The sequence below is a fragment of the Octopus sinensis genome, linkage group LG18, assembly GCF_006345805.1.
Source record: "Octopus sinensis linkage group LG18, ASM634580v1, whole genome shotgun sequence".
Lineage (NCBI taxonomy): Eukaryota > Metazoa > Mollusca > Cephalopoda > Octopoda > Octopodidae > Octopus > Octopus sinensis.
In genome coordinates, this window is record NC_043014.1 from 40,022,530 (window position 1) to 40,035,725 (window position 13,196).

The 13,196-nt window shown below is 36.6% G+C and overlaps 1 protein-coding gene across 3 annotated transcripts in view; it reads left to right on the forward strand.

Moving 5' to 3' along the window:
• Positions 1 to 6,151: 6,151 nt before the first annotated feature.
• LOC115221411 (SID1 transmembrane family member 1-like) overlaps positions 6,152 to 13,196 on the forward strand; it is a 74,391-nt gene continuing 67,346 nt past the window's right edge. The window contains exon 1 of one of the 3 annotated variants that reach the window (XM_029791593.2): positions 6,152 to 6,731. In XM_029791593.2, coding sequence (XP_029647453.1) covers positions 6,369 to 6,731 — 363 coding nt within the window. In that variant the 5' untranslated portion in view covers positions 6,152 to 6,368. Of the gene's footprint in view, positions 6,751 to 13,196 lie in introns of all 3 variants that reach the window. The other 2 variants (XM_029791592.2, XM_036510902.1) reach the window with 2 other exon arrangements.

A 13,196-nucleotide genomic window follows, 5' to 3' on the forward strand; every position in this document is an offset into this window, starting at 1 on the left:
TTGGTGAGACACAATAGTCTTATTTTAATAATTGTTCTCAGCAGTTGATGCACATGTATTACAACGTGTGCCCAAAGTATTTTTAGAAGATATAAATATAAAATCCGTTAATAACAGAGCTGAATTCATATTCAAAAATAAAACTGATATAATGATTCAGTTTAGTACTTTCTCAGCTTAATACTTTGACCCAAAGTAGTTTGATAACATTACTGCTATACCTTGACGTATAATAGCAATATTTCTTTGATAAAAAAAGCAATACAAAGAGATAAAAATTACTTGGCTTAAATTTGCCCTGTTATCTAGGAAACAAGTTTAATTCCTTTTCTTATAAGCAAACTCAGAAAATTTAGAGACAATTCTGTGAGTACGTGTGAGTGTGTGTGTATAAATATAAGAATGTATGTAGCTTCAATGCCAACCTCAGGTATTTTCAGAGCTAAGCAACGTCATAAACAACACCAGGATCTGGTTTTGGCCTTTGTTGTTCTCTCCAAAGCAGTTAAACTGTGCAAAGAAAGATCTTAAAGGATGTCCTCTTCAGTTTCAGCTGTTCCAATAAAGTTTTAACATTGTTACTAGTTTGTTCTGCAATCGGGTGATTGTTTGAGTGACTACTGACAAACGAAAGTAAAGCTCTTCATTGTATGCATATGTGCAAGGTAGGGTTGTCTTCTAGCACCAGTGCTCTTCTCCTCTGGAAGCCATCTACTCGCGATACCAGAGGGCGCACACTCTCCTACCCTGATGTAATCTCCAGGGATACAGGCATCTAGCAACAGGACCTCCATAATGCTATGATGGACCGTGAAGTCTGGCATAGCACAGTAAATTCCATTGTCTCGACCACGGTCGAGCAATGATGATGATGATACAAACACTCTTGTATGTCACCAGGTTTCTCCACATTGAAACTGAGAATGGCAGTCTTTAACAAAAGGAAGCTACAGGAACTGTAATATACAGATAACTTTGGTTTCATGGTCCTTATTTAGGTGGGTCTTCAGATGTCCTTGTGACAGTGGAAGATTACAACAGGTTGGGTCTGACTTTCAACACCATCAAAACAGAAGTAGTCTGCCAATGGTATGCTAGTGTACCACCCACTCTACCCACCTTCATTGTTGGTGATGAACAGTTGTCAATGGCAACATTAAAAAAAATATCTGCGGAATATACTCTGGAATTACAACCATGTTTCGTGGTCTGCTACCACAACAGCTCCTTTATAGGATCCAGTTAGTTCAAGACATCATCAGGAGGAACCACGTCCAGTTTTGGCCACTACTCCTCTACTGTTTTAAGGAGTAGGGGCCGAATACATTCTTAGAGGATGGCAGCTTTGATAATGGCATCAGGAGCTTAATGTCTAACAAGCAATTGTACTTTATGCTGGCAAGATAACAACTTTTTATAGCTGACATGCCAAATATTTGAAACACTTTTATGCCACATGTCTCTGCAGACTGTTTCATATGTAAAATTGTAGGAGCTCCTGAAATCTGTTGGGTCAGGGGACTGACTAAGTCTAAATCTGGCCCTGGAAACAGAAGTTACATCTAAAGTTGTTTTGGAATGGAATTTTGTGGTAAAGAATTGTAATTTGGTGAGGGTGAAGACTAGATAAAAAGTGATTGGTTTTAGAATAAGATGGTATAGCAAATTTTCTGACCATGATACTCAATCTTCTCATCTTTCTTCTGATTCTGAAAGTCTTCTCTTCCAATGCTAGGTTCCAGACACTGAAGTGCTCCAACTGGAAAAACTCACATTACTCTATATTCTGTTGAAAAAAAAAAAAAAAGTTCTTTCAACCAGTTATACCATGAGCAAAAATAATGATTGGTTGGCATCCTTTTTGTCTCGGGAGACAATGGAGTTGCACATAAAATAATCTAGTCCGGCTTTTACGTTTCAAGCCCTAATACATTTCCTGCTGTGGCTGTGTAGTCCTATCCTGGACAAACACTCCCTCTGGCAGGTACCGCAAATGTAGCGAAGATTGTTCCTGGCTGGTTGTAATGTCATAGTTGTAATGTCATCTTTTCTTGTCTTTCCATTTCTCCTCTCTCTCTCTCTGTCACTCCTTTGTGTTCCCTCTTTTACGGTACGTCGCCAATCTCCACGGTTGCTGGCAGCTGCTTCCCAGTTGCTAATATCGATGTTGCAGGCCTTCATGTCTCTTTTGCAAACATCCTTGTAACGTAAGAACGGTCTTCCCACAGACCTAGTGCCCCTAGCAAACTCTCCCTAGAGTATGTCTTTGGGGGATAATAATATGCGCACACTAAAACAACTCTTCTACGGCAAGACTGCTACAAGGAAGAAAACAATTAGTCGTTAGAAAAGCACTATGAAGATAACCTGAAAGAGACATTGACAGCCATGTGGCTCACAGAATCCTGAGAAGCCCACTATCATAGGCAAAACATAAAATCCTCACAAGCAACAAACATTCATACAACGAAGTTCAAATGTGAGATTTGTAAAGCCTGATCAGCTCTAGTGAAGCCACAGATCATGTGTTCAACATGTGGCCATTACTTCATGTTACAAGCAGTTCCATCAGATATATACACATACATACAATTCAATCAACAGTGTAATCAAAGTCATGTTCTTTTTTGATAATTAATGGACAAACACATGATTTACAACTATCATATAAACCACATGATCAGTTGTTCTTACTCACCTCTACATTACAAAATATAGCAGGAAATTCCATAACATTGATCAGAATAATCTTGTGATAAATTAAAAAATTAGAACAGGATACACATAGATGAAAATTTTTCAGACAATGGACATGAGATAAAACAAGAATAATAATAAATGAGTGAAGAGTGAATATATAGGGCGTGTGTTTATTTGGCAAGAAAAAAATGACCATCCCAGAATATAACAATATCTGTTTCAACACTTGGTTTCATATCAAGAATTTTGCAAAATGAATTCATAAACATAACAACTTAAGCAAGTTTTCTAGAATAGTTTTGAAATGGAACTATTAGTAAAAATGTTGAATATAGAATCCTGAATTGTAATTCTATGACATTGATGATGAGGTGAAAATTGGGTGCTTTTAAAATGGAGTAGAAGAGCAAACTCATCAGCTGTAATACTCACATGTAAGATCTCTTCATTCTGATTCTGAAAATTCTCTCTTCCAATTCAAAACTTCCTTGTCACACAGTTCTGTGTTACTTAAGCAAACTGCAAAGTTGGGATGTTTTTCTGATGCATTATAAAAATTCCAGCTTTTATGAGGCTATGTTATGAAGAGGACTTCCAGTGTTGTGAAGACTACATCACAGAGGCTAGTCTTCTTCTTCAGAACCAGAAACTGCTATAGCCCCTAACAACTATTTATCCACCCAAAACAGGAGTTAGGTGGAGGCGCAATGGCCCAGTGGTTAGGGCAGCGAACTCGCGGTTGGAAGATTGTGGTTTCGATTCCCAGATCGGGCGTTGTGTGTGCTTATTGAGCAAAAACACCTAAAGTTCCACAAGGCTCCGGCAGGGGGTGGTGGCGATCCTTATTATACTCTTTCATCCCAACTTTCTCTCACTCTTCCTTGAGTAACGCTGTGATGGATTGGCGTGCTGTCCAGCTGGGGGGAACACATGCGCCACAGAAACCGGGAATCCGGGCCCATGAGCCTGGCTAGGTTTGAAGAGGGTGCATAAAATAAAAAAAACAGGAGTTAGACCAATAATAGAGCACTGCTCCCACAACTGGAATGATGCGGATGTTATATGCACAGGCATCCCAGACTTTGTCTGAAGAAAAAAATTAGTTTGACTGATAGATAAGAAGTTGCTCATCAATCTTTGATCCAGACATGCTGTCCCCACTCTTCATTTTCTCTTACTGCTAGAGTGACCACTCCTCCTCAGATTTGGCTGGTTTTGTGTTACCTCCTCATAATCACAGCTCCCCACCCTGATCCACTCTTCTCTCCTTTTTCTTCTCACTCATATTGCGTCCACCCCATAAGCCTCTGTACTAATCATACTGCCAAGCCCCTTCTTCCTTAGAAAATCATCCCTCTGTAAATTCCTCCATGCTATGTTTTACTTGCAGTTACTGACTTGAAAATTGTTCATGAAGAACATGTTATTTTCTCCAGGCTAAACCAATGTAAAAAGTCATCCGTCATCCAGAGAATGTAAGGAACAGCTTTTATAGTGAAGATGGAAAATTTAATAAACTTCTATATTTAAGAGATGAGGAATTATGTACATTATTTACATTTAATAGATATTTGTCCTCATCTTGTTAACACAACGTTTCAGCTGATATACCCTCCAGCCTTCATCAGGTGCCTTGGGGAAATTTTGAACCTGGGTTCTCATTCCTAAGGTATTTTTTGATGTTATTATTATTATTATTATTATTATTCAGATCACTGTCTGGAATTGAACTTGGTATCTTAGGGTTAGTAACCTACGCTCTTAACCACTATACCACAACACAACAACCTCCTAAGCAGACCGAGTGCAGATATGAATAGCATATAGGAACCAGTATTAAGGAAGGATAGGAAAATATTAGGTTTATAAACCCTAAAATTTATTTACTCCATAATTGCCCACAGGCATAACAAAAAACAAGATGAGGACAAATATCTGTCAAATGAAAATAATGTAAATGGAAAATTTAGTTGTGTATTATTCATTTTACATATATAATTTTCAGCTGTTTAGATGAAAACAATAGGAATGTGCATTGTAAAAACAATTAAGTTGTAAATAATTTAAATAAAAAGAACATTTATGTTATATCAATTCTGTATTTTCTTAATTTATTTTGCAAATTCCATAACTTTGAGAGTTTTTGACATGTTGATGTTGTCTTTGGATTCTGTTGATGTCAGAGATAAACATATGCTCAAGGTGTTATTAAAGAGGGACCACTTAAAAAGGAGCTTATGATTCATTCACTGTTCCCTTTCTTGCCTTTTCGTGCATTATTATATGTGCTGTACATGCACTTTTGGTTACCGTTTTCGATGAGTTGTAATGCATTTGAGCACTGTATATAATAAGTTCATTATATGATTTTTATTATAATAAAGAGGGCTCCATTAAATCTAGGATCCCCCCAAAATTTGAAGAGGTCTAAAAACTTAAAAGGGCCTCGGTAGATTCAGAGAGATTAAATTAAATTTAATGGTTTTTAAATTTAAAAGCCCAATAAATCAGAAAAGGGCTCAGTGATTCTAAAAGAACTCTAGTGGATTAAAAAATATTTAGATAAATAAAAGAAATACAAATCATTAATTTGATTACTGTAAATATATTAAACATTTTTTTAACTCCAGGCTTTAGGTTTCTCTACGTTAAAGGGGTTCCAAAGCTTAGGGGACTTTGGGCCAAGGATCGAGACCCATATTGGCTGATACATAAATTCGGTTATGCCCGTCTCAATACAGCACTCAAAGAAATATGAAAAGCGCGTAATCACTGGAGCTCAAAAAGATTGTATTCTTATTTCGACGAACAGGACTGACTTAAACGTTAAATTTTCCGTTTCTTTCTTCTCGACTCTCTTTCCCCTCAGCGATCTGACTGTGACTCACTTTTCCTAATCATTCTTTCTCAGAACTGCAACGGTTTTGAATTTTCCCCAACTGTTACATTAACTCATTTCCTTTCTTTTGACGACTAAAAAAAAAAAAAAAAGAAAAAATCAAAATACGTAACATTAGTCGAATCAGCTGAAGTTTTGAGTAAGTCATAGAAGCTGTCTGCTATTCTTTTCTACTCTAGGCACAGGGCCCGAAATTTTGTGGGAGGAAGCCAGTCGATTGGATCGACACCTGTACGCAACTGGTTCTTAATTTATCGACTCAGTAAGGACGAAAAGTAAAATCGACCTCGGCGACCACTCCTTGCTATTCTTTCCTACTCTAGGCACAGGGCCCGAAATTTTGGGGGAGGAAGCCAGTCGATTAGATCGAACCTCAGTACGCAACTGGTACTTAATTTATCGACTCCGAAAGTACGAAAAGCAAAGTCGACCTCGGCGACCACTCCCTGCTATTCTTTCCTACTCTAGGCACAGGGCCCGAAATTTTGTGAGAGGAAGCCAGTCGATTGGATCGACCCCTGTACGCAACTGGTACTTAATTTATCGTCTCCGAAAGGATGAAAGGCCAAGTCGACCTCGGCGACCACTCCTTGCTAGTCTGTCTAACAAATGAGAGAGCTTATCAGGATTTTTGAAGTGAATTATCAGGAAAGATAACTCTGGATGTCAACAACTTTATCAGTAGCAAATATATACACACGCATATATATTTCTATGACTGTCGTCGTCTGTGTGTCTTGATGTAGTTCTCGTCTTTAGATCGTTGGAAATGTATAATCGTATTCGACTCATTTTTAGCTCACAATACCAGATAATATTCCTCTGTATTTTAATGAATGCCAGGCAAATATATTGCAATGATTATCAAGCGAATGAATTTGTTTCACGTACGGACACCAAGGAGGAGCAACATAATAGTACCCCAAGTAAACAACTTTCCTTGACAAAACATATAAAATATGATGTTTCACAAACTAGAGACCCGTATGATTATGAAATAATTAAAAAACCGGGCGAAATCCCCACGACTTATGTTCATAACAATGCTACTTTCGGCAAAGAATATAACGAAACTGTTAATCAAAACAAACAGCTCGAATTTATTTACACATATGAGGAATCAGAAAACGAGGTTGGTATATTATTTGTGGGTATGTTAGCCTTATTTATTCAACATTCTCTTTTCAGGCATCGTGTTTTCATCTATTTTATTTCCTAGAAGAACAACAGATCGTTTACAGCGCAGCAAGTCACTATACATTGCGGTGTTTAGTCACGGATCTTTACATCCCGAGTTCAAATCCCTCTGTAGTCAATGATCCCCGTCATTCTTCCGGGGTCGATGAAAAAAAAAAAAAAATGAAGTATCAGCCAAATACTGAGGACCAGTTCCACATCTCTATAATGTGAATGCAATATTAATCGAAATAAAAAAAGGTGATCGTTTATTTGTGATCATCTGTAATATTTGCCCCTTCTGACTTCCGTAATCAATCATGTGATTGAGAAGAATCTATATTTTCTTTCACTTTAATTTCCAATTCATTACAACACAACATGAATATTAATTTAATATATGCATTATTATTGTCTTTCTTTTTTACATGACACATTTTGGTACTACTGTACAACACAAGGTTGGCTGCGGCTGGGTTTTATTTTTAGCCAAAAAAAAAAGATTTTCTTAACATAAGACTGTGGTATACCAAAGGGTGTACGACCAAGAACCCTACTGAAACCCCTGTCTTTATATCGTCATATAACGAACGAAAAACATTCGGTAATGAAAGAATATCAATAGGATCCATGTTATACAGCAGTGTCCATAATTTTAATCAATCTTGTCTACATATTACATCAGTATTCCAACATCGGTCCCAAAGAACTTTTATTTGAGCTTGTTTTAAGTTTAAAATTAAACTCTTAAATGTTTCGTTTGAATGACTCATAGACCTTAAGAACCAACGTGTTTAAGGTAAAGAAAGTTTTTTCCCCTCCCCGATTGAATAATATCGCTCTGTAAGACTTGCAGACTTTTCTATTATTATTATTGCATACGTATTAATTACTTTCGTTTCTGAGTGCTTCCGTACTTTATTGTGATCCAATAACATAACCTTAATTTTTTTTTTTTAAATCATGCTTTCGAATTTCATACCGATGATAAACAATATCTATCATAAAAAAAAAACACCATTGAATTTCTATAAGAACCTTAATAGCATTTCTAGAACCATATATTTGGTCTCTCTGTGGAGAGACGATATTGACGCAGAAATAACGCCATGCAATTGGTATTGTAGTGAGATATACATGAGACATCAGGACTTTCAGGAGTCATCAGCTGTCAGTGGTAGGCGATCATGGAGTATAACGTCCCATTTTCACTTTTGCAAACTTTAGTTGGTGACTGTTTGTTTGATGATCGTGAAAGAAAATCTATCTATCTATCTATCTATCTATTATCTATATATATATATATATATATATATATATCTATATATATATATATAATATATATATATATATAGAGAGAGAGAGAGAGAGAGAGAGAGCAATCTTACTTAGAAAGGGATGCGTGCGTTCCGTCATATAATATATTAATAAATAAAACATATGCATATATATATACATATATGTACGTACCTACCTCTACATGTATATATACACACGCATTAATGAGTACAGGACACCAAAAAAACGTCGAACACAATGGTTTGTGTCTGTTTTCGTTTCTCATTGTGTTCGACGTTTTTTGGTGTCCTGTATTCATATATGCGTGTATATATACATGTAGAGGTAGGTACGTACTTATATGTATATATATATATGCATATGTTTTATTTATTAATATATTATATATATATGCACGCATTATAATTATCGTTATGTGTGTGTGTTGTGTTGCGACCAGGTTGTTTTTCATAGCGACATAAATGAATCATTCTCGCAATTTACTCATAAAAAGTCCTTTCTACTATAGGCGCAAGGTCTGAAAATTTGGGGTAGGGAGCTAGTCGATTACATTAACCCCAGTGCTCAACTGGTACTTATTTTACTGACCCCCGCAAAGACAGACAAAATTAACTCATAAAAACAGTAATTGAATAGCAGCTGCCTCAATCTGGTTGTTCAATTTCCTAGAAATAGCAGGCTAGGTTTTTCTATAACTGTACTCTCTTATCTGAAGCAGCTGAAGTGAATTTGATGAACAAATAAAGAAAGCCCTTAAAAAATCTGGTTCTATCAACCCCTGCTCGTCGTAACAATAGCAAAAATGCACGTCAAAATCGCGCACACAAGTTACACATCCAGACACGTTGAAAATTGCATTAGAAAAAATCCCGTACGGCTGGGGACCCCATCGTAGTCTGCGTGTAGATTTTGCATTGATTATGTATTACGTACGAAATAATTAAAATATATATTATACACTTCATTGTGTGTTGTCTATGCGTGTGTTTCCCCGATTCGTGGAGAAATTGTCTTGCTTGATTGAATTAGGTCAGTTGTGCAACAAAAAGGAACCGTTGCCCTACTGTAAGCAGGCTGGCTGCTGCAAAGTGTTAACGAAAATATTTTGTTCGCAACCACCAAGAATTTGACACGGACCGAAGTTGGAGAAAGTGAAAGTGGCTTGTTTTTTTTACAAAAACAAAGGCCGTTCAGTGCTAAATACTGTGATATCATCAGTCAGTATACGCCAGATATCACATTGTGGAAGTTACTTCCTTCACACTGATGATGAATAAGCTGGATTAGAAATTATTGGAAAATGAAGTTGGATGAATCATCACTGTTCAAACTAAAGGGTTAAAAGAACGAAAGTGGGTTCTTTTCGGTTTGACCGGCAGTTTTTTAAAATAATTTCCACGTAACTAAACATTTTAAAACTTCGTATACTGGTAGAATGTGTTTATAAAACATCTTTTCTCTTGGATTTATTGAGAAAATTCTATAGTTTGTAAGATATTTGTAGTTTTTTTTCTTCAATTTCTGCAATTTCAACCAATCAATGACGTCTATTGAGGTGAAAACATTCTGCGCCGTATGAATTTGTCCCTCGTTTAAGAAACAGATTAGGTTTATTTACATTTGCGAAGAAAAAAAGATACCCTTTCCCCCACCCCTAACCGTAACCCTAAAACAGATTGAAATGCAATAGATCGATACTAGGGTCATAATTATGGGTGACAATTTCATATGACACCGCTAGAAAAAACTGCCGTTCAAACCGAAAAGATCCCGAAAATGTTGTAAAATGGAATAATCAATGAAAGGGATCTTTTTCTGTTTGACGCACAGTAACGATTTAACTGAAACTTTCTATATAGACGTAGTTTCATGCTACTTACGAAAATAACTACTCTTTTTTTTCTTTTTGAGAAATCAATAACGAAAAAGTTACGGATCTTTTCGGTTTGAACGGCAGTTTTTTCTAGCGGTGTCATATGAAATTGTCATCCATAATTATGACCCTAGTATCGATCTATTGCATTTCAATCTGTTTTAGGGTTAGGGTTAGTTAGGATTAGGGTTGGGGGGAAGGGTATCTTTTTTCTTCAGAAATGTAAATAAACCGACCAATGCCTTGTGAGTGGATTGGTAGACGGAAACTGAAAGAAGCCTGTCGTATATATGTGTATGTGTGTGTGTTTGTCCCCCTAGCATTGCTTGACAACCGATGCTGGTGTGTTTACGTCCCCGTCACTTAGCGGTTCGGCAAAAGAGACCGATAGAATAAGTACTGGGCTTACAAAGAATAAGTCCCAGGGTCAATTTGCTCGATTAAAGGCGGTGCTCCAGTATGGCCGCAGTCAAATGACTGAAACAAGTAAAAGAGTAAACCCAATCTGTTTCTTAAACGAGGGACATATTCATACGGCACAGAATGTTTTCACCTCAATAGACGTCATTGATTGGTTGAAATTGCAGAAATTGAAGAAAAAAAACAACAAATATCTTATTTTTTTCCTGTAATTTTTGTCAGTCAGATCTGTCTATTCTGAATATTACTGAAATCTACAATTTTGTTATGACTGTTTGTTTCCATAGTAACTAATGTAAACCATCATGTAGTTAGGGTTTGCAGTGCACCCTTGCGTAACTAGAGGGTCAGGGACGGCGAGCAAGCGATTCGCTCTGGGAAAACTTTTATAAGAACAACACTTTTGGGTCTGCTGTATAACTCTGTATTGGTGCCCGGCCCGGGGTGGGGCGATGGATGACAAACTCAAAAGCTGCTCTGTGCAACACACACTGTTTTCTTTCATTAAATATCTTCATATTTTATGTTTTTTAACGGTTTTATTGGATGGGGGTGGGGCGCAAAATTAGTAACCGGGGCAAAATGAGTAACCTCTGATGAGTAACTCCTTTTCTCCCTACCTGTTTGAAATCACTACAATGCAATTATTGCCCCATCATTTTGTATTGCTTATATTTAGGAGAAAAAAAAAAGGTCAGCATAGCTGTTGTTGAAGTTGTGTGAGTCCAAAACATAGTCAAGTCGAAGGTCCTCTTTTTTTTGAAGAAATTTTTCCTCAACTTTGATCCGATTGTAATTGAGGTTGCAAGTAAAATATCTGGATAATTTTTGTGTTTAACAATCAAAAGTATCCCAGAAACAGCTGTAAGACTTCTCTCTCTCTCTCTGTTTATATATATATATATATATTATGGAGGCGCAATGGCCCAGTGATTAGGGCAGCGGACTCGCGGTCGTTAGATTGCGGTTTCGATTCCCAGACTGGGCGTTGTGAGTGTTTATTGAGCGAAAACACCTAAAGCTCCACGAGGCTCCGGCAGGGGATGGTGGTGATCCCTGCTGTACTCTTTCACCACAACTTTCTCTCACTCTTACTTCCTGTTTCTGTTGTACCTGTATTTCAAAGGGCCGGCCTTGTCAATCTCTGTGTCACGCTGAATATCCCCGAGAACTACGTTAAGGGTGCACGTGTCTGTGGAGTGCTCAGCCACTTACACGTTAATTAACGTAGCTCTCAGGATGATTCAGCATGACACAGAATGTGACAAGGCTGGCCCTTTGAACTGCAGGTACTACTCATTTTTGCCAGCTGAGTGGGCTGGAGCAACATGAAATAAAGTGTCTTGCTCAAGGACACAACGCGTCACCGGGAATTGAACTCATGACCTTATGATCGTGAGCCAAATGTTCTAACCACTAAGCCACATGCCTTCACTTTCAAAAAGCTACAAACTCCTCCCTATGTTTCACTTTTAGGTTTTTGAAAAGTGGGGAAGTTTCTGTAGAAATAATGTCATTAACCTGTTGTTTCTAGCATGTCAGGTTTTCTGGTGGTGGTCAAGTTTTTTTTTATGTCTGCTATTTCAGTACAATTCTGTGCATGTGTGAAAATATCAGATGAAAGTGAAACATTGGGAGGCTTTAACTTTTTGCCAGGTCCGCTGACTGGCTCCCGTACTGGTGGCATGTAAAAAGCACCATCTCTCTCTCTCTCTCTCTCTGCCTACATATATGTGTGTGTGTTTGTGTTTGTTCTTGTCCCCACATCACTGCTTGAAAACCATTGTTGGTTTGTTTATATCCCTATAACTTAGTGATATAACTTAGAGACTGATAGCATAAGTACTAGACTTGAAAAAAAAAAACGGTTTTTGAGTCAATTTGTTTGATTAAAATCCTTGAAGGTGGTGCCTCATTATGACCACAGTCCAATGATTGAAGCAAGCAATAGGTAATTAATAAACAATGAAAAGACCAAATCCTGTAATCTTATCTGTAATTGCTTTATAAGTCTTAGCTTTTAAGTAAAAAATCCTATTTTCTGTGTAGAAAGTATATTCTAGATCAGGAGTCTGGAAAATTTTCTATCTGAAAATCTAAATTTTAGGATAAAAAAATTAAATCGAAGGAAATGGAGACATTTGGACATACATAATTCATCATAAGCAAAAGTACATTTTTAGTATTATTCAGTGCAATATCTTGTTTTGAATCTTATCTAAAATTGCTTCAGTATCTTGGTCATGGGTTTATCAAAAAGTCCTGACTTATGAACTTTGATGTTCATAAGAAAATTTGAAGCAATTTTACATAAGTCTTTTGAATCAACTAATTTGTGCAAATTTTTTTATTGCCTTTACATATGAATTTAATTAAATCAAAGTACTGCACAAAATTGTTTTGAGTAACTGATAAAAAAAAAAAGAAAAAATTGTTCAAATAGATTGATTCAAAAATCAATATAAAACTGAGCTACAAATTTTTGATGTTCTTATAATTATTTAAAATTGAATTCCAGACATCACATTTAGATTTCTATTCATTTATGATTTTCTCTAGTTTGGACTGCTGATGATAGTTTTTCATATCCTGATATATGTCAGGGTGATAAGTCATGAATTTTAGTTATTAAAATAAAAATCACACCCCATGACTGGGACAGGAAAAACAACTATGAAGCAATTACAGATAAGATTACAGGATTTGATCTTTTTATTTTTTATCATTCATCTTTCACTTGTTTCACTGATTAGACAGCAACCATGCTTGAAAGGTTTAGTCAAACAGATCGACACCAGGACTTATTTTTAAACCTGCACCTATCATTAT